General features: G+C 38.5%; 1 protein-coding gene across 3 annotated transcripts in view; it reads left to right on the top strand.

The window, feature by feature from the left end:
* PCCA (propionyl-CoA carboxylase subunit alpha) overlaps positions 1-24,693 on the top strand; it is a 402,470-nt gene that overhangs the window by 187,423 nt on the left and 190,354 nt on the right. For all 3 annotated transcript variants that reach the window (XM_035003107.1, XM_035003106.1, XM_035003108.1), the window contains 3 exons: positions 3,722-3,790; positions 5,342-5,417; positions 21,965-22,075. In XM_035003107.1, the coding sequence (XP_034858998.1) occupies positions 3,722-3,790; positions 5,342-5,417; positions 21,965-22,075 (256 nt within the window). The remainder of the gene's footprint in view (positions 1-3,721; positions 3,791-5,341; positions 5,418-21,964; positions 22,076-24,693) is intronic.

Raw genomic sequence — 24,693 nt, 5'->3', positions numbered from 1 at the left:
ATTTAACAGGCATTATGTGACATTAAATAGCAGATGAGAAAACAAGTATCATAGGGACATATCTAAACATTTTTTTAATCAAACAAAAAAGTATTAAATAAGAATTCATAATGATTACTCTAGTTGTTAGAAGTTTTCACCATGTTGTAATAGCTAACAGGATGTCAAACATTTTGCCCTCGCAAGTTTTTGCAATTTGCAATTTTCAAACGTGAGACCTGTTGAAAGTACAAGTGATAATGGACAAACTATACCCCCTACAGTCTTTGTCCCACCAAATCTTTCTTCAATTAATGCTGCAGCAGGAGTTTTATGTAATAACATTTGCAGTTGTGAGCCATCCATAGAAAGAAAAAAACAATTAAAATGCCTTAAATGTTCTGCTTACTGCTGTTATTTGCTTGTGTGAATGTTGCATGTCAGCTAAATGGACCAAGGAATAGATAAAGTGATTGGGTGCGGGAGAGTGCACACCACGCTTTGTCTATCATTATTGCTGGGAGCAATCAAATTGATGTCAGCAGGACAGAAGATGCGTTGACAGCTGTAATTATGTATCTCCATGGTGATCACTTTTGGCCTGTCATGGAGGCCCACAAGTCCCCTCCCCTGGAAGCATTTAATCAGATTGGGCTGTCACTTGTCAGGTAGACATTGCGGGCTGGGAGTTGGACTGAGGGAGAGAGGTGAATCGAGCATGAAGGGTGGGAGACGGCTGATAGTTTCACACGGTCCACCGTTGATACAGAAGAAAGACATTTAAATTATGCCAGAGGTTTCTGAGCAATGGCTTGAGACCCTCATACACAGGTGCCTGGGTGGTGGTGGTGGTGGTGTGGTTTTTCCTCCTTGCCTCTTTAACTAGATCAGTCAGTTTTCACTTGGGAAACTCTTTTTGGCTGTTACCTTTTTTGTCACAAGAATACATACTTCATGGGCGCCTGGGTGGCTCAGTCGTTGAGCGTCTGCCTTCAGCTCAGGTCATGATCCCGGGGTCCTGGGATCGAGCCCCGCATCGGGCTCCCTCCTCCGCGGGGAGCCTGCTTCTCCCTCTCCCAGTCCCCCTGCTTGTGTTCCCTCTCTCGCTCTGTCTCTCTCTGTCAAATAAATAAAATCTTAAAAAAAAAAAAATACATACTTCAGAGTTAACTTACAGGCTGTACTTTTCACATGGTTCTTTAAGCCTAAAATTTACTTCCATGGCATTGATGAAGATTTAAAAAAAAAAATCTTTGATCACCACATTTTGTAAATTTGTTATTTTCAGACTGCAGTTTTGTTCTGCTCAGAAATTTGGTTACATTTCCATTTGACTTTATTCTTAAAGCTAAATATATTTTTTTGTGTAGCCTTTGTTTCCGTAGAGGAATGGTGACTTAGTTTGACCTTTAATTCATTGGTAGAAATAAAAGCTGATGATTATTTGAAAAAAGCTATATAAGTAGGAAATTATAAGTCAGAGTCTTCATGCTTTGTTACAGTTTTAAATTGGAAATGATTTGCTAATGAAATGTGTTTGATTAGCGATGTGTGTTGATTACGTATAATACCTCTTGATTTTATCCCATGTATTTGTAAATTAAAATGACATACCTTCTGTGATCATAATTTTAGTAGATGACATGGTTATATCCAAGAGCCCTGGGTAACTTAACTTTTAGGATGGTGGTGTTCAAGGTAACTAAGACTTTAAATTATGCACTATAGAAGAAAGTAATAAATAATCTTTATTGTCTATGTTATTTGACCAGTGGGTTGAACAGCAGAGTTCCACACTAGCCTTGTAGCAAATAGGCTATATTTAAGTCAGACATTCTAGAATTTGCACCAGTCTCAATTGAAACACAGCTTTAGCAAGCATGCTCTGGTTTTAAATAACAATACATGGAGGTAAAATGAACTCTTCGACTTTTTGCTACTAAAATTAAGAAAATGGAAGTTCAGAAGGCTCTTTTCTGTTCTGTAAGTTAGTTGCCAGCTGCCGTTTGGAGGCTGTTTAAATATGGGGAGAGAGTAGATTATGATTTTATTGCTTTCACAGCTGTCCCATTAATTCTTTTCTAGTTTTTATAAACACTGTGAATTTCATAGTGTCATAGAACTAAAGTATGTTTCCAGAAAATAGAAAGCCAAGATATGCTTAAGTGTGCGGAGTGACTTTCATTTAAAATTGATTTTCATACATGAATGTGAATGTAAATACAAATACCCATACTTTTGTGTTTGCAAATACAGAGATAAAAGCACTCTGGGTATGTTACAATGTTATCTTCCGAAGCCTTACAAAGAGAATAATGGTAGTGTGATTTTTTTTTTAAGAGAATGAAACTATGCTTTATCTTTTGATGTCACCGTATAATAAAGCCATCATCATACCCTCATGTGGATATCCTAGACAAGAGGTTCTACATGTGGTCCCTTGATAATTGCCTAAATTAAAATATTAAAGGCCTAACAGCCGCTGTGTTGACCTTTTTCTGCCTTGCTGCAGACAGATGAGCTGCTGTTTATTAGGAAGGCTTCTTCCCACAGGTGACGAGCTACGTGAGCTTCCGCTCTTCTCTTCCCACCCCTTTACAATGTTGGGCATCAAAGTCCTGCTGTTCTAGCAGCTTCGATTAAATTCCTCTATCTTCAAGACCCCTAGGACATGCTTGACAGTCTTAAGTATTTTGATTAACATTTAAATACTTCAGATTCCAAAACTTAGGCACAATAATTTAATAAATATTTTGTCCTCAGCAACTGCTCATTTTAAAAGTTTTACATGGCTAACCTCTGTGCCTTACTGCTGGTATCAAACTGGGAGAGGAAAACAAGAATCAGCGATGTACTAACTAACTTGTTGGCTGGTTAACAGCAATCAGACTCTTCAAAAGAATATTTTGAACTTGAGCTATTTTTTTCCACCATGAAAATCGCAAAATCAGAACTCTAATTGGGGCTGTGTCCTTACAAAGCAAAGCTATGAGAAAAGCTGTGTAAACATTAAAGTCTCGGGGGACTAACAGTAACAGAGAAAAAACGTTGTACAGTTGAGAGGGTAAGGCAAAAAAGGAAAGTGTTATAGACATGAAAGCCGCAGGACCAGTGTTCCTGTAGAGCTGATGAACAGAACTCCTGAGTCCTGCTGCCTGGCTTGACTGGGGTCCTCCCTGGAGCTCTCAGAAGGGTACAGTGGGGAGTGTGCCTAGAAGGGGCATCATTCATGCCATGCTTCAGTTGGAAGACACCATCAACTAGCTACAAATGCATCCCAGGATAGTGATATATAAAGTCGTAGTATTGTTATTTTTTTGAGGTTTCTTAGTTCCTTTGTTTAATGAAAGAACAAAAAATACATTATACTACACACTAACAGATCAAGATAATTTGGTCTCTATATAGTTTAAAGATTTTTTTTTTGAGAGAGAGAATGAGAGACAGAGAGCACGAGAGGGAAGAGGGTCAGAGGGAGAAGCAGACCCCCCGCTGAGCAGGGAGCCTGATGTGGGACTCGATCCCGGGACTCCAGGATCATGACCTGAGCCGAAGGCAGTCGCTTAACCAACTGAGCCACCCAGGCGCCCGGTCTCTATATAGTTTAGATCGTTCTTCTGTTTTCTGGAAGCTGAAAAGTTACTTGAGATTAAATTATCCATCTGCTCCTTAGAAATGAAAATTGTTGTGAGAAAAATATCTGCACGATATGAAGTCACTTTCGTTTCTTTCTTTCTCCCAGGTCCGGGTTGACAGCGGCATCCAACCAGGAAGTGATATTAGCATTTATTATGATCCAATGATTTCAAAAGTTAGTTTGATTTCTTAATAGCTTTGTTCGTTTTTCTTCTGAAGAGACAGTGGAAGTATTTAATTAAAAAAATCTGAAATGGAGCTTTTCTCTGAATCATGTGCTATAATTAAACAAGTAATTGTGCACTGATGGAAAAGTGAAAGCAGAGCAGATTTTCTTCCTCTTGAGAAATTTCAATACCATGTTACTTTGTAACACTCCCCATTCAAGTCAGTGAGTGGCTCTTCCCACCCTGTCAAATCTCAAATCGAATGATGATCCCCTTTCCCAACAGTAACAAAGCTACCTACCCAGTGGCGCCAACACAGCCCATACAGTGAGGATGAATTAAGTTGTTATTTGGTCATTCCTGAAAAATGCCTGAGATAGAAGTATGAATGGCAGGCCATATCAAAGAATTGGGCTGATAAGTCATGTTTTTTGGAGTACTTTTTACCATTTTTCTTCAATTTTTATGAATCCGTAATTTGTGGGGATTGCACGTAATTAAATTTTATGTAAGAGTATAAGATGTCTTTTTGTCCACCTGTCTTTTTGAAATTTGACTTTCCAGAATAACAATGCTGCTTAGATTCTTAGATTGTTAGAATTGTAAGATCTCATAAAATGTAGAATTCTGACTGCAGAATTTACTAAAAACCCTTTCTCAAGGTGATGTGCTTACAGCAAGCAAACCAATTTTTATTTATCTTTTTTCCCTTAAGTTTTTATAGTAACATTATTAAAGTGAACTTTAGATATTTTGGTTGTTAGGGGAGCACTATTTAGTTTAAAAATAAGAAACAAAAATATTATAGATTGATTTTTAGTAGATGTTCCATTTTTGATGAATACATTTCTGTTCAGAAACGTGGCCTACAAATAAATTTTCAGGCTGGCTTGATACTGAGGAACTGATGGAATGTACTAAAGTAATTGCACACTACACGTTGACTAATGTAATAATGAGAAAAATATTTTATGAGTACTTAAGGTCTTACTAGCAAGCAAATTAGTAATAAAATGTTACTTATTGCTTATTTGTTTAGGATTCCTCTAAATAGGCAGAAAGTCATATAGAATAGGAAGACCCTTCTGGTTTTCTAATACAAGAACCCTTTGCTTCTGTTCTGTGTTATGTGTAAAAGCTAGCTAAGCAGGGTGTCAAACTTGGAAACAACATTCTTGTAGGGAGAGAAAAAACAAATCTTGCCTAATCCTCCCCTATCACAGATCTTCATATTCTATCCCAAATAATGTTCACATTTTGATATCTTCCCTTTTAAACTTTTTATACTTGCTTTTATTTCATTGTTAAGCTCAAATAGCTCTTTTCTGTGATAGTGAATATAGGAGAAATGTCTGAAATAGCTTGATTTTCATATTTATTTAGTTTTAAAAATCTTAATTGCCATACTTTATATTACAAACTGAACCACTGTGAAGGTTCAAAAGATGTTCTGGGAAATCTGTTAGGAAATATTTTGATTTTTATTAGGATGAATTATTTGACTTTTAGATAGATTTATAGATACCTGTGTAAATTGTTTTTTGTTTGTTTGCTTTTAGCTGATCACATATGGTTCTGATAGAACTGAAGCACTGAAGAGAATGGAAGATGCACTGGATAATTACGTTATTCGAGGTGAAAACAAACGTTTGGGGTCTTATTATTGTACATGGTGTCCAGTTCTAGAAAACGCTAGGGAATTCAGTAGAAAATGTGGTTACTATGTGTTTAAATAGAAATAAGAAAAACTTGATCTAAACTGACATACTAATTAAGAATAGGTATTTCATTTTCTTTAGCAGCCCTATACTCTACGTATATACCTTCAATTATTTAATTAACCTTATGATTCATGACCTTTACTAGATGAGCATTTAGTATTTTTATGTACTGTATGGAAAATGGTTCTAATATTCTGAAGTCTGTTACTGGCCAGTGCAGCAAATTAGCTATTTATCGTCTTTTGTCGTTGTCGATGATGTTTTGTAGGATGAAACTTTGAAAATGCATGGAGATATAAAATACAGTCACCTGCAGTTGACTAATTTGGGAGTAGAGGGAATAGCCCTTTGTGTCTATAAGAGCAAATTATAAAATATTCTCTAGCAAATGCAATTTTGTTACCTCATGTACATACAGGTCAGTACTAATGCTTAAGAAAGTGTGATTCTAGAAGCCTTTAGGATGTAAAGCAATAACTGAATTAGGAGCAACCATTTTACTTTTATATGTATATATAAAAGATTTTATCTTTAAGTAATCTCTACACCCTGTGTGGGGCTCAAACTTACAACCCTGAGATCAAGAGTTGCATGCTTCACCGACTAAGCCAGCCAAGTGCCTCACAGCCATTTTATTTAAATAATGAAATCAAAGTTATCCTTACTCCCCTTAAGGAGTAAATTATGTTGTAAATTGTATTAGCAACTTTTCATTAGTCGTGAAAAGATCATTTCATTGTAGTCCAGCCTAAATTATCATCAACTTCAGAAAAATGGAGTTTAACATTAAATTTAAAGTGTAAAATATAAGTTCACTTTGCGTTGTAAGTGAATAGTGTGGGTCTAAGAACATTCCATGGGAAGGACTGGTCTGGGTAGTTTTGCTGTTTTTTCATGGCTCGTTAAAACAGTGGAGCTAGGAGGCTAAAATTTGGAGGCTGAGGGGTTAGAACAGTGGTGGAGTATGAGTACCTGGCCCCCATCAAGCCCATACAGAGCTTTATGCAGTTTCAAAAAGATTCCCTTCAAGGGGACACAGCCTGTAGGTCAGAAGGCTTGGCAAGTGGACTACAACTTTGTGTGAATTAGAAAAAGTGCTCTTTTCTCAGGGTGTATTCAGCCCTGAGACAGAGAGCCCAGCTTAGCAATGTAGCATGTCAAACCCTTACTCTGCACCACTGACCCAGTGCCTTTGTGCAGTAAACAGTTCATACAATGGTACAGTAGTGGCTCAGGACAATTGAGTGGACTTTATTTATTTATTTTTTTTGAGAGCGTGAGTGGTGGGATGGGGTGGTGGCCAGTTGGGGGGAGGGGCGGGAGAGGAGGGAGAGAATCCCAAGCAGGCTCCATGCTGACACGGGGCTCCATCTAATGACCCTGAAATCATCCCCTGAGCCAAAATCAAGAGTCAGATGCTTGACTGGTTGAGCCACCCAGGGGCCCCTAGAGACTATTTTTACATTTCTCTGCTCATTTTTGTCTATGGTGAAAAATAGTCATCCAGTCCTCACTTTTCCTCATTTTTTTCTCTTGTTGGATCTGGAGAAATTTCTTCCCTCCTTTTCCTTTTACTGTCACTCTCTTTTCTTAACATTTGTTAACTGACAAGTAACAGTGATTGTATCTAACCTTATGGGCTCGTGATTCACCTTTGTTAATGGAAAGAAAACAGTAAGCTCTCAAGGGAACTCAGATGTAATAAAAAAAATTATCAGTAACATCAGTATCCAAAGCATATACACATTTTGAAAAATCCTCTTCACATTCTTTTTAGCTCATTCTCTAGTTCTTTTTTAGCTTTAATTGTGGAGTATTTAATATATTTTTTAACTCTGCCAAGTTCCACCATAAGCAGCATTTTTTCTCTAAATATTGGTTAAGTAGGCCTGGAAGGGTCTATTTTCCTTAGAAATAATATCCCCCCAAATGTGTGTTTGAAACCCACAACTAGTTTGGGTGTTCGTCTCTGTGTGTTTAACTACACACAAATAGACATAAACAAGGTACTTGGGGATATTATTCCCAGAGGCCTTTAAAGTATTTGTAAGAGTTTTCTAGATTCCTACCCCCAACGAGTATTTTTGTAATTTTTATTCTGGTTGTTGAATTAGATTTTGGTCAATTTGGGTTTTGCTCTAATGAGCTTGAGTGGTAAATTCATGAATTTGAGGTAGTCAATTTGACAAAGAATATTTTGTCAAATCACATCTCTATTAAATTTTGATGTAACGTAGTGGCATGGCATATGGGCAGTTTGTCAAAATACTAGCGTTGTATGCTACTCTGGCTTCTGAAAGGAATACTCCTTCATATTTATAGAATACACTTTCATGTTTTATATTTAAATGAATGCCATTTTACTTACTCTACATCATATATTCACTAGTTACTACATTTTTAATTTATTTTTATTTAGTTTTTAAAGATTTTATTTATTTATTTGCCAGAGAGAGACACAGCGAGACAGGGAACACAAGCAGAGGGAGTGGGAGAGGGAGAAGCAGGCTTCCTGCTGAGCAGGGAGCCCGATACGGGGCCCGATCCCAGGACCCTGGGATCATGACCTGAACTGAATGCAGGTGCTTAACGACTGAGCCATCCAGGCGCCCCTATTTTATTTTTTAAAAAGATTTTATTTATTTATTTGAAAGAGAGGGAGAGGGAGCATGAGCAGGGGGAGGGGCAGAGAGAGAAGCAGACTCCCTGCTGAGCAAGGAGCCTGATGCAAGAGTGGATCCTAGGGTCCCGGATCATGACCTGAGCTGAAGGCAGATGCTTAACCGAGTGAGCCACCCAGGTGCCCCTAGTTACTACATTTTTAAATTAAGTGACTTAAATACAGATTAGTAGGCTTGCTGTTATTCTCCTAACTTTATATGTATCATATGTAATATAAAATGTGTTTCATTGAGCAGATAGTTTTTTTCCATGCTTAATATGAAATTTCTGCTTTTGGTTCACTGTGATACAATAGAAAGAAATCAGACAGGCCTGGATTCCTATCCTGTCCTGACACCATTTAGTAACAACGTGATTTTCAACTTTTTGAGGAACCTCCATAACCAGAGTGGCTGCACCAGCTTGCATTCCCACCAACAGTGTAGGAGCGTTCCCCTTGCTCCGCATCCTCACCAGCATCTGTCGATTTCTGACTTGTTAATTTTAGCCATTCTGACTGGTGTGAGGTGGTATCTCATTGTGGTTTTGATTTATATTTCCCTGATGCCAAGTGCTGTTGAGCACTTTTTCATGTGTCTGTTGGCCATTTGGATGTCTTCTTTGCAGAAGTGTCTGTTCATGTCTTCTGCCCATTTCTCGATTGGATTATTTGTTCTCTGGGTGTTGAGTTTGGTAAATTCTTTATAGATTTTGGATACTAGCCCTTTATCTGATATGTCATTTCATTGCACCCTGTTCTGCTTCTTCAAAGCATTTACCATAACTGTAATTAAAATATTAGTTGTCTAGTTGCTAAATGTTGGATTATCTCATAAGAAAATTAGGTGCGTGAGGGCAGTGATGGTGTTTATCCTGTTTACTTGTATATTATTAGTGCTTAGCAGTGCCTGACACATGGTAGGTGAGTAATATTTGTTGAATGAATTAATGAATGAGTGATAATATCCCTATTTCAAGGAGTTTCTAATAAACTTGATATGAAACAGACAGAAAGATAACGTGAATTCATAGATGCTGTAATGGTGGAGTAAAAAAGTATTTTTCTTTCCTCACCTCTGTATTTGGTTCTTTGAAAGTAATGTGAGCACTGTCTTAGGACTTACATGTGACTCTGTTGAGAGTACCTCACTTTGTGCTTCCTTTGAACGGCTCCCCAGAGTGGCAGCATTTTTTAAAAGACTGATAACTCACTGTGGAGGGGAAATACAGGGGATGGGCACACTTGGGAGTGTTTGGAGTATGACTTGCTCTTATCTTTTGGGATGATGATCTGGCATCGGATGTTAAAAGTGCATACTCTTTGACCTACCTGTTCAGTCTTTAGGAATCTTATCCTACAGAATTAAAAGACTGAATTGTGAGGTAATGTTAACGAGGACATTTATGACAGCATTGTTTACAGAGCCCAAATTCTAACCAACTGAAGTGTCCACCAAATGGATGGACTGAAAGAATTCTATGCACCTTCAGTGTAAGTTACTACTTAGCTGGTACTTGAAAACATGTCCTTACATTAAGTAGGAAGGCAATTTGCAGAGTAAGGTATGGTGCAGTCTGATGTTAGTTAAGCCACCTTCCCATCCTACAATATCTTTATTGTTTTTGGATGAGCATAGAGAAAGATGTGGATGTATACACATCATATTGAAATATATATATATATTATATAAATATATATATAATATATATATATAGTTCGCTCAAAAGGTTTATCAGAAGTTTGTTTTCTCTTGATACATTCCCCGCAGGCTTTTTATTTTAGGTATTTTCAAACCTAGAGAAAAGTTGAATGAATAGTACATTGCACACCTGTATGCTCTTCACCTAGATTGCTAAGCTTTTCTATATCTTTTTTTCCTCCGTCTCTCCCTTTCTTTGCCTTCTCCTTTCTCCTCTTATTCCTTCCCTTCCCTTCTTGTTTTTTTCCTCAACTATTTGAAAGAAAGTTGCAGACGTCATGACACGTGACTCCTAAATATTTCAGTATGGATCACTTTCCTACAGAATCACAATACCATTATCACACTCAAGAAAATTAACAGAAATCTCATAATATCATTTAATGTATAGTCCGTATTCAAGTTTCTTCAATTCTGCAAAGAACTGTCTTTTTTTTTTTTTAATCTTTTTTTAATACCATCCACAATCCAGTCAGAGTTTACACATTGATTTTATTTATGTCTCTTTATTATCTTGCTCTTTTTCTTTTTGGATTTCTTTTCATTAACTCTTCAGAAGAGTCCAGGGGAGCTGACTTGCAAAATGTCTCACATTCTAGATTGGAGGTTTCAATATTGGTCCAGTCAAGGCACCTGGGAAATGAGATGGAGAGGTGGGGGTTGCATTTGGAACAAGAAATTTATTTTGAATTGGTGATTTTGAATATGGTGTAGTTAGCGAACCTTAGATGATTTCACGGTGTGACTCTGGGACTAGGTGGCTAAAGTAAGAGAGGAGATTATTTGAAATGAGATCCTAAGGGCTGAGTGGTGAGGATGTTGCCTGAGTCATCCACACAAGGTGACAGGAGTTAGGATCCGAAGGAAGGTCATAAGTCGAGTGACATAAATTCTGCAGCAAATACTGGGTTGTGACGATGAAGTTGGTAGATGACAGGGAATTGGAGAAGATTTTTTGACCAGATAAAATAAACCTCAAGGAAAAAGAAGTTTCTCCAAGGATTAGAAGAGGTAATGTTCTAGAAATAGTTAGGCTGTAATCTAAATGTTCTAACGTGTCATGACATGGATCTCAAGGAGGTATGTGAGGGCTGCTGGAGAAGTGAGGTCCTTGGGGGCACTGAAGTTTTCAGGTGAGGCAAGATGATAGATGGAATGTTCCCTGAAAATACCCCTCAGTATACCTGACTGATGATCGTGGAGTAGCCATCTCAGAAAATATTGTGGAGTGGCTTGGAAAAGAATTGGCAGAGGTATTTTGGGGAGGTGGGAGTAGTTGGATGAGCTGATGTTCTAAGGCTGAGGAATGGCCAAAGAAGCTGATCCTTCTGGAAGTGGGTGCAGAGTCCCTGAAGTACCTGGTAGGAAGGTGAGCCCTTGGGCTCAGAAAAGTGGTTGCAAAGGCGTTGTGAGGGGGCTGGGTCTATCCACTTCCTCTAAATAGCCTCTGACTTGATTTCCCTTTCTTTGGCTCTGCCATCCCATGCTGCTACTACGTATGTCATGGCCCAGTGTAATAGCTTTCTGAATGGGTTCTCTGTATATACTCTTTATCTGCACCAATCCATTCTTCAGTATGGACAAAGTAGACATTAAAGTACAATCCTAATGATCCCTTCCCTGCTTAAAACTCTTTAATGTCTCCCCATTGCATTCCTGTGACTCTGTGGTCATTTACACCACTTTATCTCATCACTCCCCCTTTCCCTTTGTTCTTCCTCCTTCACTGTTTTCATTTCCTGGGATGCTCTATCCTCTTCCTACCTGAGGACCTTCATAGTTAGGCTGTAATCTAAGCAGTTATAACAGAGAATAAAAAACATAGTGACCTAAGAAAGATACGATTTAATTTCTCTGCCATTGTCATTGTCTCAAAAGGAGATTGTCAAGGGCTGGTAAGGAGACTCTTAGATTCACAGCAGATGGTTTTCATTTGGGGGCCCCAGAGTGGCTGCTTTTATACCCATCATCCAGCCTCAGCAGGAAGGTGGCAGGGGGAGTTCACACCCATTTTTTTCCCCCCCAGGGCATAACCTAGAAAGCACCTTTAATTCTCCTCCCATCCTATTGGCATTTAATCATGTGGTCGTACATAGCTACTAGGAAGATGGGAAATGTAGATGTCAAGGGGGCCATATACTAAGCTAAAAAGTAGCGTTTCTCTTATTAAGGGAAAAAGAATAGATATTGGTGGATGACTAGGGAAAGTAAGAATATATACGTGTATCTGCTCATTTCTGGAAACACATAAACATACACAAGAGCAGAACTAATAAGATGGTGTATTTACAGGGTGTGGAGGGAGGATCGGGGAGAAATGTTTGGGGGATGGGAAACAAAGTACAAGGAATGAAAGGGAGAGACTTCTTGGATTTTACTTTTAGAATTCTGACATTAATATTTCAAAATAAAATTAATATTCTGGGGAAGAAACTCAAAGTGGAGTACAAACAGAGACAAATGGATAGTACTGTATGAATAATCATGGTGAACAGGGGTAGGGAGGGGGGAGAGAAAAAAAAATCTAGCCTTAAATAACTTTTAGCCATATTTTGACTGGATACCCTCAAGCTAAATACAACATGTATAAACAAACATTAATAGGTTTGTTTTTCCTAGTTCATGGGTTAGCAGTTCTGAAACCAATTTATGTGTATTCTGGGATTGAGGAAATAAATACATGGATTGTGGATAAGATGAGTGACATTTCTCATTGTCAGAGAAAGAAGTTATAGATGTGGACATGGATGAGGATACAGTGAACCTTGTGGTGTGGAGTTGAAACGAGGTATCAGTGTAAACTTGTGATTTTTTTTTTTTTTTAAGATTTTATTTATTTATTTATTTATTTGACACTCAGAGAGACAGTGAGAGAGGGAACACAAGCAGGGGGACTGGGAGTGGGGGAAGCAGGCTTCCTGTGGAGCAGGGAGCCCGATGCAGGGCTTGATCCCAGGACCCTGGGATCACGACCCGAGCCGAAGGCAGACGCCCAACGACTGAGCCACCCAGGTGCCCCTAAACTTGTGATTTTTAACATAGATTGAAAAATAAGTGTACAGATGTTATTGTGTGCGTGTGTGTTTGTGTGTACATATATACACATAATCTCTAGCTCAGGGTTTCTTTAGCCCTGTTGGGGTAGACGATTTTTTGTTGTGTGGGGGGGCTGTCCTTCACATTGTAGGATATTTATTATCACCCTTGGCCTCTACTCACTAAATGACTGTAGTGTCCCCTCAATTGTGACAATCAGGTATTTCCAGACACTGCTATATGTCATGAGGGAGGGAGGCAAATCACCCTCGATTGAGAACCACTGGCCTGCTGAGAGGTCATGGAAACATTGACACCCATAGCGATGAGCATACCAAGAACCCAGATCTTATTTTTTAAATACCATTGTCTCATAAATGGAACCAGTACTCCATGGTAAAATGGCTGATTTCCAGAAGAGTGTTAAGATGAGCCTGAAACATCTTGTATAAGAAAGTAATATGATGATATGTTAAAAAGACACAGGAGCCAGCTCTAAGGGGTTACCAGTGGCCAACCTGGGAAAACTTCAGCAACAAAATAAATAATGGTAGCAATGGATTAAAGCCCTTGGAATAAGATAAGAGTCCGTGGGGTCATACTGACATAAATAGATAAGAAAGATAAAAGGGGGAAGAGGCACAGCTCTTTTCTACAGTAGATTTTTAATTGATGTAGAAAAATCCCCATTTGTGCCCAATTGTTTAGGTAAGAATCATCAATGACAGATGCTAAAATTAGTGGGTGAAAATATGATGAGCAACAGGTATTTGCATAGTTTCATAGTATATCCCGAAGAGATACTATAGTGGGAAATATAATATCTTCAAAATGAACAGACCTGGCAGTTTACCCAAATGCTCACAATTAATATCACTGGTAGGGGGACGTATCAAACATCATGTGCCTCTTGAGGTATGATGTGCTGAAAACAGCACATCGTTTCTGTGATGTTCTCCCCAACATGTACAACCTGGATATAATCATGAGGAAACAGCAGACAAACCAAATTGAAAGACAGTGTGTGAAATAAATGGCTTGCACTCTTCCAAAGTGTCAAGGTCAAGAAACAACAAAAGTGGATCAACTTATCTAGATCAAAGGAAACTAAGACTACGTGACAACTAAGTGCAGGATTAGTTCTTGGACCAGAAAAAAAAGTTTTTCTTTTGTAGTAAAGGTCATAAATGAGACAGTTGGTGAAATTTGAGTAAGGTTTGCAGATTAGATAATGATACTGTTACCAATGTTAATTTTCAGATCTGGTCATTGTACTGTGATTACATGAGAGACTTACCTTGGTTTTAGGAAATACTGAAGTATGTAGAGGTAAAGTACATCCTGTTTTCGACTTACCCCCAGATATGTAAGGAAAAGAGTGTGTGTGTGTGTGTGTGTGTGTGTGTATAACGGGAAAAAAAATGAATGATAAATGTGTTAACAGATGTTAACATTTGGTGACTCTGGGTGAAGGATGTACAATAATTCTTCATACTATTTTTGTGATTTTTTTCGTAATTCTGCAATTATTCCAAAATAAAAAGTTCAAAAAAATAGGTGACGAGGAGCATGTGCCTCCTCCCCTCAAAGCTAGGGAATTTTATTTAAGGAATAAAAACAGATGTATTTGTGATTCTATATTATTCATCTGATGAATTCTAAAGGATAGAGGGCTTAAAGAAATTGTTTTGTAAAGGGCAGAAAAGGAAGGACAGTTTACTGTCTTGTTGGATGACTGCTTAGTTGTTCAAATAATATTTTTTTCTCAAGTTGATTGTGAGCTTTTATTAAAATAAAAAATCTTGAGAGCAAAAATGTAATTTGGTTAAAGTTAATTTCTGAGTCCCCATGAAATAAGCAGTGGCTTTTGGCCTCCGTTTGATCCTGGCAGCGTGTGCAGCTAATGTCTGGCCAGTGTTTTGGAAACAGCAGGTAGTCAGGAGAAAGCTACTCCTAGGGGTCCTCTCCTCTGTGGCCTGGTCGTGACTTCCCATACAGATGGGACCCCGTGAACTTTGATAGAGGTCATTTTCAATTCCCTGTCTAAAACTCAGAGCCATAATTTTTATGAGTATATGATTAATAATATCGTTCAAGTTATAAACTACATCTCAGAGTACCTCTACAACCGACTTCGTGTTTGAACAAGGATCAGTTGAAAGAACATTGTCTTTCCTGGGACTTGGAAAGAAAGTAAACTCCGTACAAAATGATAACTTTCAGATGTGTAGGATCTCTCTTAACAGTTCCATGATTTTTTCCATCTATCTGGTCTTTTGAGCTTTTAGGAAAAGCAAATAGTTTTTTTTGATTATTCCCCCACTTGGCTTTAGAACTAATTAATGTACAGTAGTCTTTGGAGTCAGTGAGGCCCCTAGATTTGGGTTGTCTGCCATTAGCTACTGTTTTATCTTCTAGCCCTTCGGAAAGAGAATCAGATAATGAGTGGATTGTAATATTTTATTCAGAGAACATTTAAAGAGAAACTGCATTTGTGTAGTAATTTTATTCCTGAAACGTCTTTTAGCAAGATAAAAGTCTGTTTTCATGCTCTATTTACTATTCAAGTAGAAAGATTTTTGAAAGTCCAGGCTTCATTTGTGTGCTTGAATGGCTCTGCTCTTTGATATCCAAAATGTAAATTAATATTTGCTTATAATTCCTTTGACTTACGTTTTCTAAAATTGCTTACTTTTTCAACTTTGAATGTAGAATAAAAGTATAACATATCATTTATCCTGTAAAACTGCATACATTTTAATTTTTTGATGTCCTCAGTCACAAATTGGTCACTGAGTGTCAGAAAACAATCTTATTTTTGTTCAGATGATTATTATTTCTGAAATCTGTGTTAGAGTTTCCTGAAGACAGTCTCAGGCTCACAGGAGAGCAGGAAAATTTATACTATCACTAGGCTGTAACGGGAGAGCCAGTCAAGTTAAATACGAAATATAAAAGTCTAAAACAGTATTATTTTTATTTAACTGAAGGACAAAAATCCTGAAAGTTAGATTGCCTTTCTAAGTTATTTATTTATACGTGAACTTACAAATGGAAACATTCTGAAATATTAATTTGCACATAAGAACACTTTTTTTGGAAATAAAATCCAGCTGCACCTTGATCTTCTAATTTTCATCCTTTTCAGCTTCTTCTTTAGTATCTTATTTTTTCTAAAACTTCAGTTATTATATAGGAATGAGTTACATACTGCTGGCTTTGTCTTGCGTTTCTCTGTTTCCCGTTCTGAATTCCTCCATGTGGACGTCTGCCTCCATGCTTTGTATGTTCTGGGTGGATCTGCGTTCTAATTGGCCTGCTCTTCTCAACTTTAACTCCTCGGACACCATCAGTCTCCTCTCCCAGGTTTCTCCAGTTTAACTTGTCCACAGTGGATCAGATGTTTTCCTTTCAACCTGTTTCTTTTCATGAAGTGGTGGCTTCTGTCATGTAGTGTGCCAGAGCCAGAAGGGACTTATCTTCCCCATTCTTTTTTTTTTTTTTTTTTAAATACAAGATTTTATTTTTAAGCAATCTATACACCCAACATGGGGCTTGAACTTAGAACTCTGAAATTGGGAGCCGCATGTTCTACCGACGCCCCCATCTCCCCCATTCTTGACATCCACTAAGTCACCATGCCTGCCAAAATCTCTTTCAAGCCCAGCTGCTTTCTCTGTCTGTATTGCCCACACCCTCGCTGTGGTCAGAGGCCTTGCCATTTTTCAGCAAGTCTCCGCAGTTGTCAGCTAATGGTTTTTTCCATCTTCACTCCCCCCTCTCCCCAGTCCCCTTCCCAGTAGTAGCCAGCATGATTCCTGGAGCACAAACCTAGTCGTACCTGCCCTGCGTCACCCATTCTGGTTGCCCTCAAGGAGAAGTAAAATCTTTGCATGGCTGTCAGACCTGAACGCCCCTGTTGGACTTTTCACGTTCACCACTCTCTCCTTTGCTCATGCTCTTTGGCCATGGTGTCCTTCTTTCATTTCTCTCCACAGAAATACCTGGTGGTATCCATTTGCTTTTGACAACAGTAAGAATATATTTTTTAAAAGATTTTATTTATTTATTTTAGAGAGAGAGTGCAAGCACTCGTGTGCACACATGAGACCAGGGGAAGGAGTAGAGAGGGAAGGGGAGTGAGAGGGAGAGAATCCCATGCAGACTCAGAGCCCTGAGTGTGGAGCCTCTGCGGGGCTTGATCCCAGGACCCTGAGATTGTGACCTAAACTGAAACTGAGAGTCCTACCCTCCACTGACTGGAGCCACGCAGACGCCCCAGCAACAGTGAGAATTCTTAAATATTTTAAGTTTCTCCCTGATATTACCCATCTTTCTTTCTCTATTTCTTCTTCCAGCCAGGAAGATTTGCCTTAAGTCTCCACTATTTTCCTCTCCCTGGAATGCTACATCTCTTGTCACCTATGCATAGAAATTTCTCTGGCGAGCCATACCCTTTTCTTCTTCAAAAGTGCTTTAGTTTTGTCTGTTTGTAAAACATACAGCAAAGGGATTCCGTTCTCTTTTGTAGCCTGACCTCTTTTAATAAAAGGAGTCTTTTATTTTAATTTCCCACTTACTGAGTTTGTCTTTCTAAGCACTCCTAGCATGTTGCTTTCAATTGCTCTTCATTTTCATCTACCCAAATATCACCTATAATATAGGCAGATGTCACATTTTTGCAATGATTTGTTAGGTATATTTGTGTCATCAGAAGGTTCTTATACCTTCCAATACTTTCCTCATAGAAATAGGCATAATTACAACAGCCCTTCTAGTCATTACCCACAGAGCAAGATTGGGTTAACTGTGCCTTTGTCCAGGGCATGTCCTATGAATGATATTTACTAGGTCATTGTCTATAGGTGATAACTTCTTCCATGGAAGTTTAGCTAAAGGAATAGCATTAATATTTTAATTTGGAACTTTCTCTAAATGTTTTGAGATAGTTTGAATAGATTGAAAATTGGTTTTTATAAAAGTTTTAGTCACCTGGTATCTTCTGAGTCAGGAATAGAGATGCTCAGAGTTTCGCACAGGGTTGCTAGGTAGCATGGTCTAATATGCAGAGATGCCTAGAGCAATGCCTAGGTGGATGTATTAAGTTGGTTGGCTCAGAGATGGGAAATCATATTGAAAGGTATGCCCTTCTCCCCCATATGTATACATTAGAGTACAGGATAACCTGCTGTAACAAAGATTCTTAAATACAGTGGTATAAATAAGATAGAAAATTATTTACTAATTTTTTTTTTTTTAAGAAGGGGGCTTGAGGGGGAGGGGCGGAGAGAGAGGGAGAGAGAATCTCAAGCAGGTTCCACTCCCAGCACAGAGCCCAACATGGGGCTCAGTCTCAAAACCCTGAGATCATGACCTGAGCTGAAATTAAGACTCAGATGCTTAACCACTCGGGTGGTTGAGAGTCGGATGCTTAAGCCACTCAGGTTCCCTGAAAATTATTTACTTCTCATTTAACTGTCTGGCTGGTCTATGCTGATGGGGCAAGTTTGTGTCCTGTGGTCATTCCAGGAGATACACCCCTTCCCCCTCCACACCCCTGTCGTGTTGCTCTGCTACACCTTCATTTCCAGAGCTGAGTTCCTGCCATATCAAGAAGCCCATAGGAAGAGGGAGGAAAGGAAGCCCAAGCAATTCTTTGCAAGTAAGTGAGGCCGGAGTTGGATGCGTTGCTCTACCTTCCAGCCCCTCGTCTAGGAATTAGTTTGTCAGGTCCAGCTGTAAGACATATAGGTAGAGTCTGTGTCTGTGGGGTCTTTCATTCTGCTAAGGCAGAACATTTAAGGAAAAATGAAAAGCACATTTTAGGGGAAACCCACAGGTTGCCATATTTTTTAAACATATATTGCTAATTGTAATTTCTATTTTACTAAACTTTAGATAAATGATTCAGTCTCTCTGGATCACGATGTTCTTATTTTTTTATTTTATTTTTATTTTTTTTTAAGATTTTATTTATTTATTTGACAGAGAGACAGCGAGAGCAGGAACACAAGCAGGGGGAGTGGGAGAGGGAGAAGCAGGCTTCCCGCCGAGCAGGGAGCCCGATGTGGGGACTCGATCCCAGGACCCCGGGATCGTGACCCGAGCCGAAGGCAGACGCTTAACGACTGAGCCACCCAGGCGCCCCACGATGTTCTTATTTTTAAATCTCCTTTCTCCTTGTAATTTTCTTATTCTGTGACTGGTTCCTGAAAGTTCCCCCAAAGCAGGTGCCATACTGTCATATGCAATGTTGGCTCTTACTTTCTTTCCTGTGATGTCTAATTGCACATGAGCAGTAGGTGTAGAGTCAATGTTGATAGGTAGCGATTAATTCGCTCAGAGTGTCAGCATTGCTGAAAACCTTACAGCAAATGGGAGCAACCTTTTCTGGGAAGGACTAGAGAGTTAACCACTTCGACTTCGTGGGTCACACAGTCTTTGTAGCACATACATCGGATGTAAACACAGCTGTATTCCAGAAACACTTGATTTACAAGAATAGGGGGCAGTCGGATTTGCAGGCTGAGTTTGCTGACTGCTGCCTATTAGGATGGCTGTGTCTTGTGGATAGAAAGAGTTGTAAACTCGGAGGAACGGGACTCGTGCAGGATGTGAAGCTGGAAGTTAGGGAGAGAGGTTAGTGCGGAGACTCCTGATGGAGCACAACTGCTGTCTGATGTGTATTAGGTGTGCGCTGTCTTCTGCTCTGCATCCGTTCTCTTGTGGAAGGATCACAGTGAGCACAACATTAATGCACCTTCCTGAGTGCCTGGCATTGCCTTAAGCGTTACCTCATGATGATAATGCAAAATAGGTTCTGTTGGGATCACCATTTTACAGATGACAGACTAAATCTTTGAGAGGCAAAATCGCTTCCCCAAGGTGAGGGGTAGATCTGGTGCTTGAGCCTGAGGGTCTGATTCTTTGCTTACTTGGGAATAATTTTTGTGAAAGTGAGCACTCTGTAAGACTGAAGCAAGATCAGAATCAGGCTTTCTGGGTTTGTTATGCAGCAGAATGGTATAGATGAGGAAGTGGGATGAGGAAATTGGAAGGAATTAGTAAACCTCACATTAATGCAGCACTGTCATGCTCTAGTCCTTCTCCTCTTGCGGAAGCCTGATCGAATTCCTGCTTCCCTTGGATTTGACATGCTCTCATCCTCCCTTTTAGTCCTCTTTACATCTTTGTGATATGCGTGACCAAGATCAAATACTCTCTTCCTAAAGTCCTTCTGTCTCACAGAACTCACCCAATACTGTTCGAATCCTTCTTGTGGCAGTTACCTATTTTTTTTTTTTTTTTAAGATTTTTATTTATTTGAGAGAGAAGGAGAGAGAGAGCACATGAGAGGTGGGAGGGTCAGAGGGAGAAGCAGACTCCCTGCTGAGCAGGGAGCCTGCTGAGGGACTCGATCCTGGGACTCCAGGATCATGACCTGAGCTGAAGGCAGTCGCTTAACCAACTGAGCCACCCAGGTGCCCGGCAGTTACCTATTTTAACTTTGTAGGAGTCCTTGTGTATTAGGCTCAGTGTTTCTGAGTTTCCTATTGGATCACAAGCTTTTCTCCCTTACCTTCCCCTTCTTTCTTTCTCTTTTTCTTTCTTTCTCCTCCTCTTCTACTGATTGAAGTATACTTGACATAAAATGAACTTCTCATATTTAGAGTATTCAGTTGCATGAGTTTTGACATATGTGTCCATCTGTGAAGCTATCACCACAGTCAAGATACTATCTTTTAAACGTATATTGCTATTGTATCTATCTTTCCGTCACCTCCAAAAGTTTCCTCATTGCCTTTGCAGTCTACCACCTTTCTATCCCTGTCCCAGTGCAACCAGGTGATCTGCTTTCTATCACTGTATGTTGTTGAGACTTTTCTGAAATTTATGTTAATGGACTCCTACAGTAGTCTTGTTAAATTCAGTGTAATTATTTTGAGATTCATCCTTGTGTATTTTAGTAATTCATTTCTTTTTATTGCTAAATAGAATTCCATTGAATGGACAAATCACATTTTGCTAATTCATTCATCTATTGATTGACATTTAGATTGTTTCCAGTTTTGACTATGGCAAATAAAGCTAATAACTTTTGTGTATAACTGTTTGTATAGATATGTGTTTTTATTTAACTTGGGCAAATATTTAGGAGTGACTTGTCTGAGTCGTATGTGTGAGTATATGTTTAACTTTCTAAGAACCTACCAAGCAGTTCCAAGGGATTGTGCCATTTATATCCCAACCGTGGGGTGTGACACTTCCGTTCTCCCACATCCCCACTGACGTGCTGTTTCTGTCTTTTAACCTTTAGCCACTTTAATTTGGTGTTTGGGGGCATCTCGTTGTATTTCTTTGATGATAGTGATGTGCAGCAACTTCTCATTTGTATATCTTCTTTTGTGAAATGTCTGTTCAGATCCTTTGCCCATTTTTTGCTCTGTCATCTTACTGTGTTTTAAGCATTCTTTATATATTCCAGATGCATATTTTTTTGTCTGATACATATGTTGTGAACATTTTCTCTCAGCTTGCCATTTCATTTGCTTAACTGTATCCTTTGAAGCAGACTTTTAAATTTTGATAAAGTACACTTTTTTTGTGGCTCACGGTTTTCGTGTACTACCCAAGAATCTGTTGCCTACCTCAAGATAATCAGAATTTTCTCCTGTATTTTCTGTAAGTCTTATAGTTTTAGGTTTTACATTTGATTTGTGATCCAGTGTGGGTTAATTTTTGTGTATGGGTCTGAGTTAGGGTTTTTCTTTTTTCCCAAATGGGTATCTAGTTGTTGCAGTACCATTTACTGAAAAGACATTAATTTCCCTATTGAACTGACTAGGCAGCATAAGCTTCTTAGGTTTCCATTTGGTGTTTTATTGCTACCATATAGCTTCAGACATTTTTTGTTATTACTTGAAGTCGAGGAGATGAATAATCTTGTCTGGTTCTTGCATGGTCATAAGACACAGATTCTCTGGATAGTAAGAGATTTCTAACTGACTCGTTCTCTAATTCAATCTGATATCTTTTTCTTTTCTTTTCTTTTTTTTTTTTTTAGGAGTTACACATAATATTGCATTACTCCGAGAGGTGATAATCAACTCACGCTTTATAGAAGGAGACATCAACACTAAATTTCTTTCTGATGTGTATCCTGATGGCTTTAAAGGTTTGTATGCAGTGAAGTATTTTACTGTATTAAATTTATTACTTTTATACTTTATTTTAATGTATAATTTTTCTATTTTGAAATTAAGGCCTTTAGCCCATACTGTACTAGATTTATTAACATAGAGTATCCTAGACTATTGACATTCGTGATTTTGAGTATTCATGAGTGACTCATGAATGTGCAATAATCCATCATTTTGTTGAGTGAGGAATTCAACTATGTGGAATGTGGTATGAGTCCAGTGTTGAAGTAAAACATGTAGACAGAGCATTAGCCTACCTGATCTTCTGGTTTCTGAAAGCCAATTCAAATTTGTATTCCCTGCTGCTACATTATATGGGTATATGCAGGAACTCTAATGATTAAAACTTTATGAAAATTAGCACTAAAAATTTCAGAATACCACATGCTATTCCTACTAATGAAAATGAAGATGTTTAAGAAGATTGTTTTTATCCATAAAATGAAGCTTTTAATAAAGTAATGAGGGGAATGTGAAATTTAGCACTCTGAAGTTACCTGTGAGTGTTTCCAGTGGTAGAAAAATTGCTCAAGTGAGAGAACGAGAAAACCCATTAGTGAGCATTAAAAACGTGGTTAAGGGGTGCCTGGGTGGCTCAGTTGGTTGAGCGACTGCTTTCGGCTCAGGTCATGATCCTGGAGTCCCGGGATCGAGTCCCGCATCGGGCTCCCTGCTCAGCGGGGAGTGTGCTTCTCCCTCTTCCCTCCCCCCCTCATGTGCTCTCTCTCTCTTTCTCTCTCTCATTCTCTCTCTCTCAAATAAATAACATCTTTAAAAAAAAAATTAAAACAACAACAACAACAACAAAAAAACGTGGTTAATATGTGAGATAAACCAATAGGACTTCCATGTGACTTAATGGAAATGTTATTCCAGTAAAAGCCAGAAGTATCTGCATATGTTTCTGATGAATTTGGGGATATGTGAGGATGAGATTTTTCTCTCACAAATGGCAAGGGTTCTTTAGATCCATTTAGAGTATTTTAGTGTGTAAGATGACTCAGTCATATGAGGGGCTGTGTATAGATTCAGGTCAACTCCATGTATTGGGCTTTTGAATACATTTACAAAGCAATTTCTTAGTTTAGATTTTACAGAACAGGCGCCCCAGTGTTCCACGTTCTCAGGAGAACTCAGAAATTTACTTAAAAACCTAACATTGCCATTTTCCAGGGTAAACTTAATATATTACATTTCTGTTTTGATAGGGCATTATCAGCATGGACAGTCTAATTCTCTTAATGCTCATATAAAATAGGAACAGTTTTAAAAATTGTTATAAGTTGTTAGAAGGACGATTATTTAATCTCAGCCTTTATTTTACATGTGAGGAAACAAAAGCTCAGAGAGCGTGATAAGGCTAAATGGCCAGTAATATAATAAAGTATATAATATAAAATACAATAAATGGCCAGTAATTGAACATAGAGTTTCCACCTCCCCCTGTTTCAGTACTCGTTCAGTTCTGGTAGGATTCAAAATAATAAATCATACAGGTTTTTAGAGTATGCTATATATTGTTTTAGAATGCCTATAAGCACTCCAAAAATACACACCTAGCTTTGCCATTCTTAATGTGGACCTCTTACTGTCTTCCCTCATATTATTTTCATGTCTGTTCTTCTCTGAATGGCTACTGTCTCTTGTTCTTCCTATCACTCTTTCTCCCTCCCTGTTTTTCCCTAGAGCAGGTATTTGATATATTAAACTGTATCATCTTTGATTGTTTGATATATGTGCCTGAAAGAGACAGCAGGAAGTGGCCACTGAAGTTAATCCAGGATCTTCTCCATATGTTTGAGGCCGGGTCATTTTGCCCCTTTGGGATTACCCGTCTGCTTCCCATCTGTCCAACTATCCTAGGCACTGTTCACAGGCAAGTGCCTGTTTTTATGACTGCATTAAAATTTTCTATTATGTATGTTTATTATCCCGAATTTATTTGTAGACTAGGGCAGTGTTACTAAAGGTTCTAAGATTGACCTTTGGAATGACTGTGCTTAAAACTAAAACATAGGCTACACAGGAATGTGTTCTTCATATATACTTACTAGATTCTGATGTTGAAATGCTATTGTTCCTTGATTCTGAAAAATAAATGAAAAATGGGGAAGATAATATTTTGATTTTGGAATAAAGGGAAAATGAGGAAGAAGATATTTTAAGAACTATCATTTCAATTGGCCTGTAATGAGCACTTTGGACTCCTTTCTCTGCTGCCTTGCTACAGTTTAACCTCTTGCTGCATCAAAGGAAATGATCAGAATTAACTTTTCTCTTCTGGAAAGTTGCATATCTTTAGTAAAAATTTGATTCAACACAAGTAATATACCATTAATTACACTTCTCTCTTTACCATTAAATGTAGTCACTTATTTCTATACCTTTAAAAGTGGTGTAACCAAATCAATGTGAGTTTGCTCCTTGGTGAGTCACAGATAGAAACCACATCAGGTGGAGTTGTCACGCAAAGGATACTTTATTTGCAGCAAATAAGGAGATCACGGGGAGTAACTTCCAAAGCTGTGACTCTCTGAGCATGGGTGCATGGGTTCCTATTATTTAGGGTTAGGATGAATATTTAAATAGGGAG

Source organism: Mirounga leonina, unplaced genomic scaffold, assembly GCF_011800145.1.
Source record: "Mirounga leonina isolate KUSES-001 unplaced genomic scaffold, KU_Mleo_1.0 Mir_127, whole genome shotgun sequence".
In the NCBI taxonomy this organism is placed as follows: domain Eukaryota; kingdom Metazoa; phylum Chordata; class Mammalia; order Carnivora; family Phocidae; genus Mirounga; species Mirounga leonina.
The sequence above is the reverse complement of the archived record's forward strand: the minus strand, read 5'-3'. Positions and strand labels throughout refer to the sequence as shown.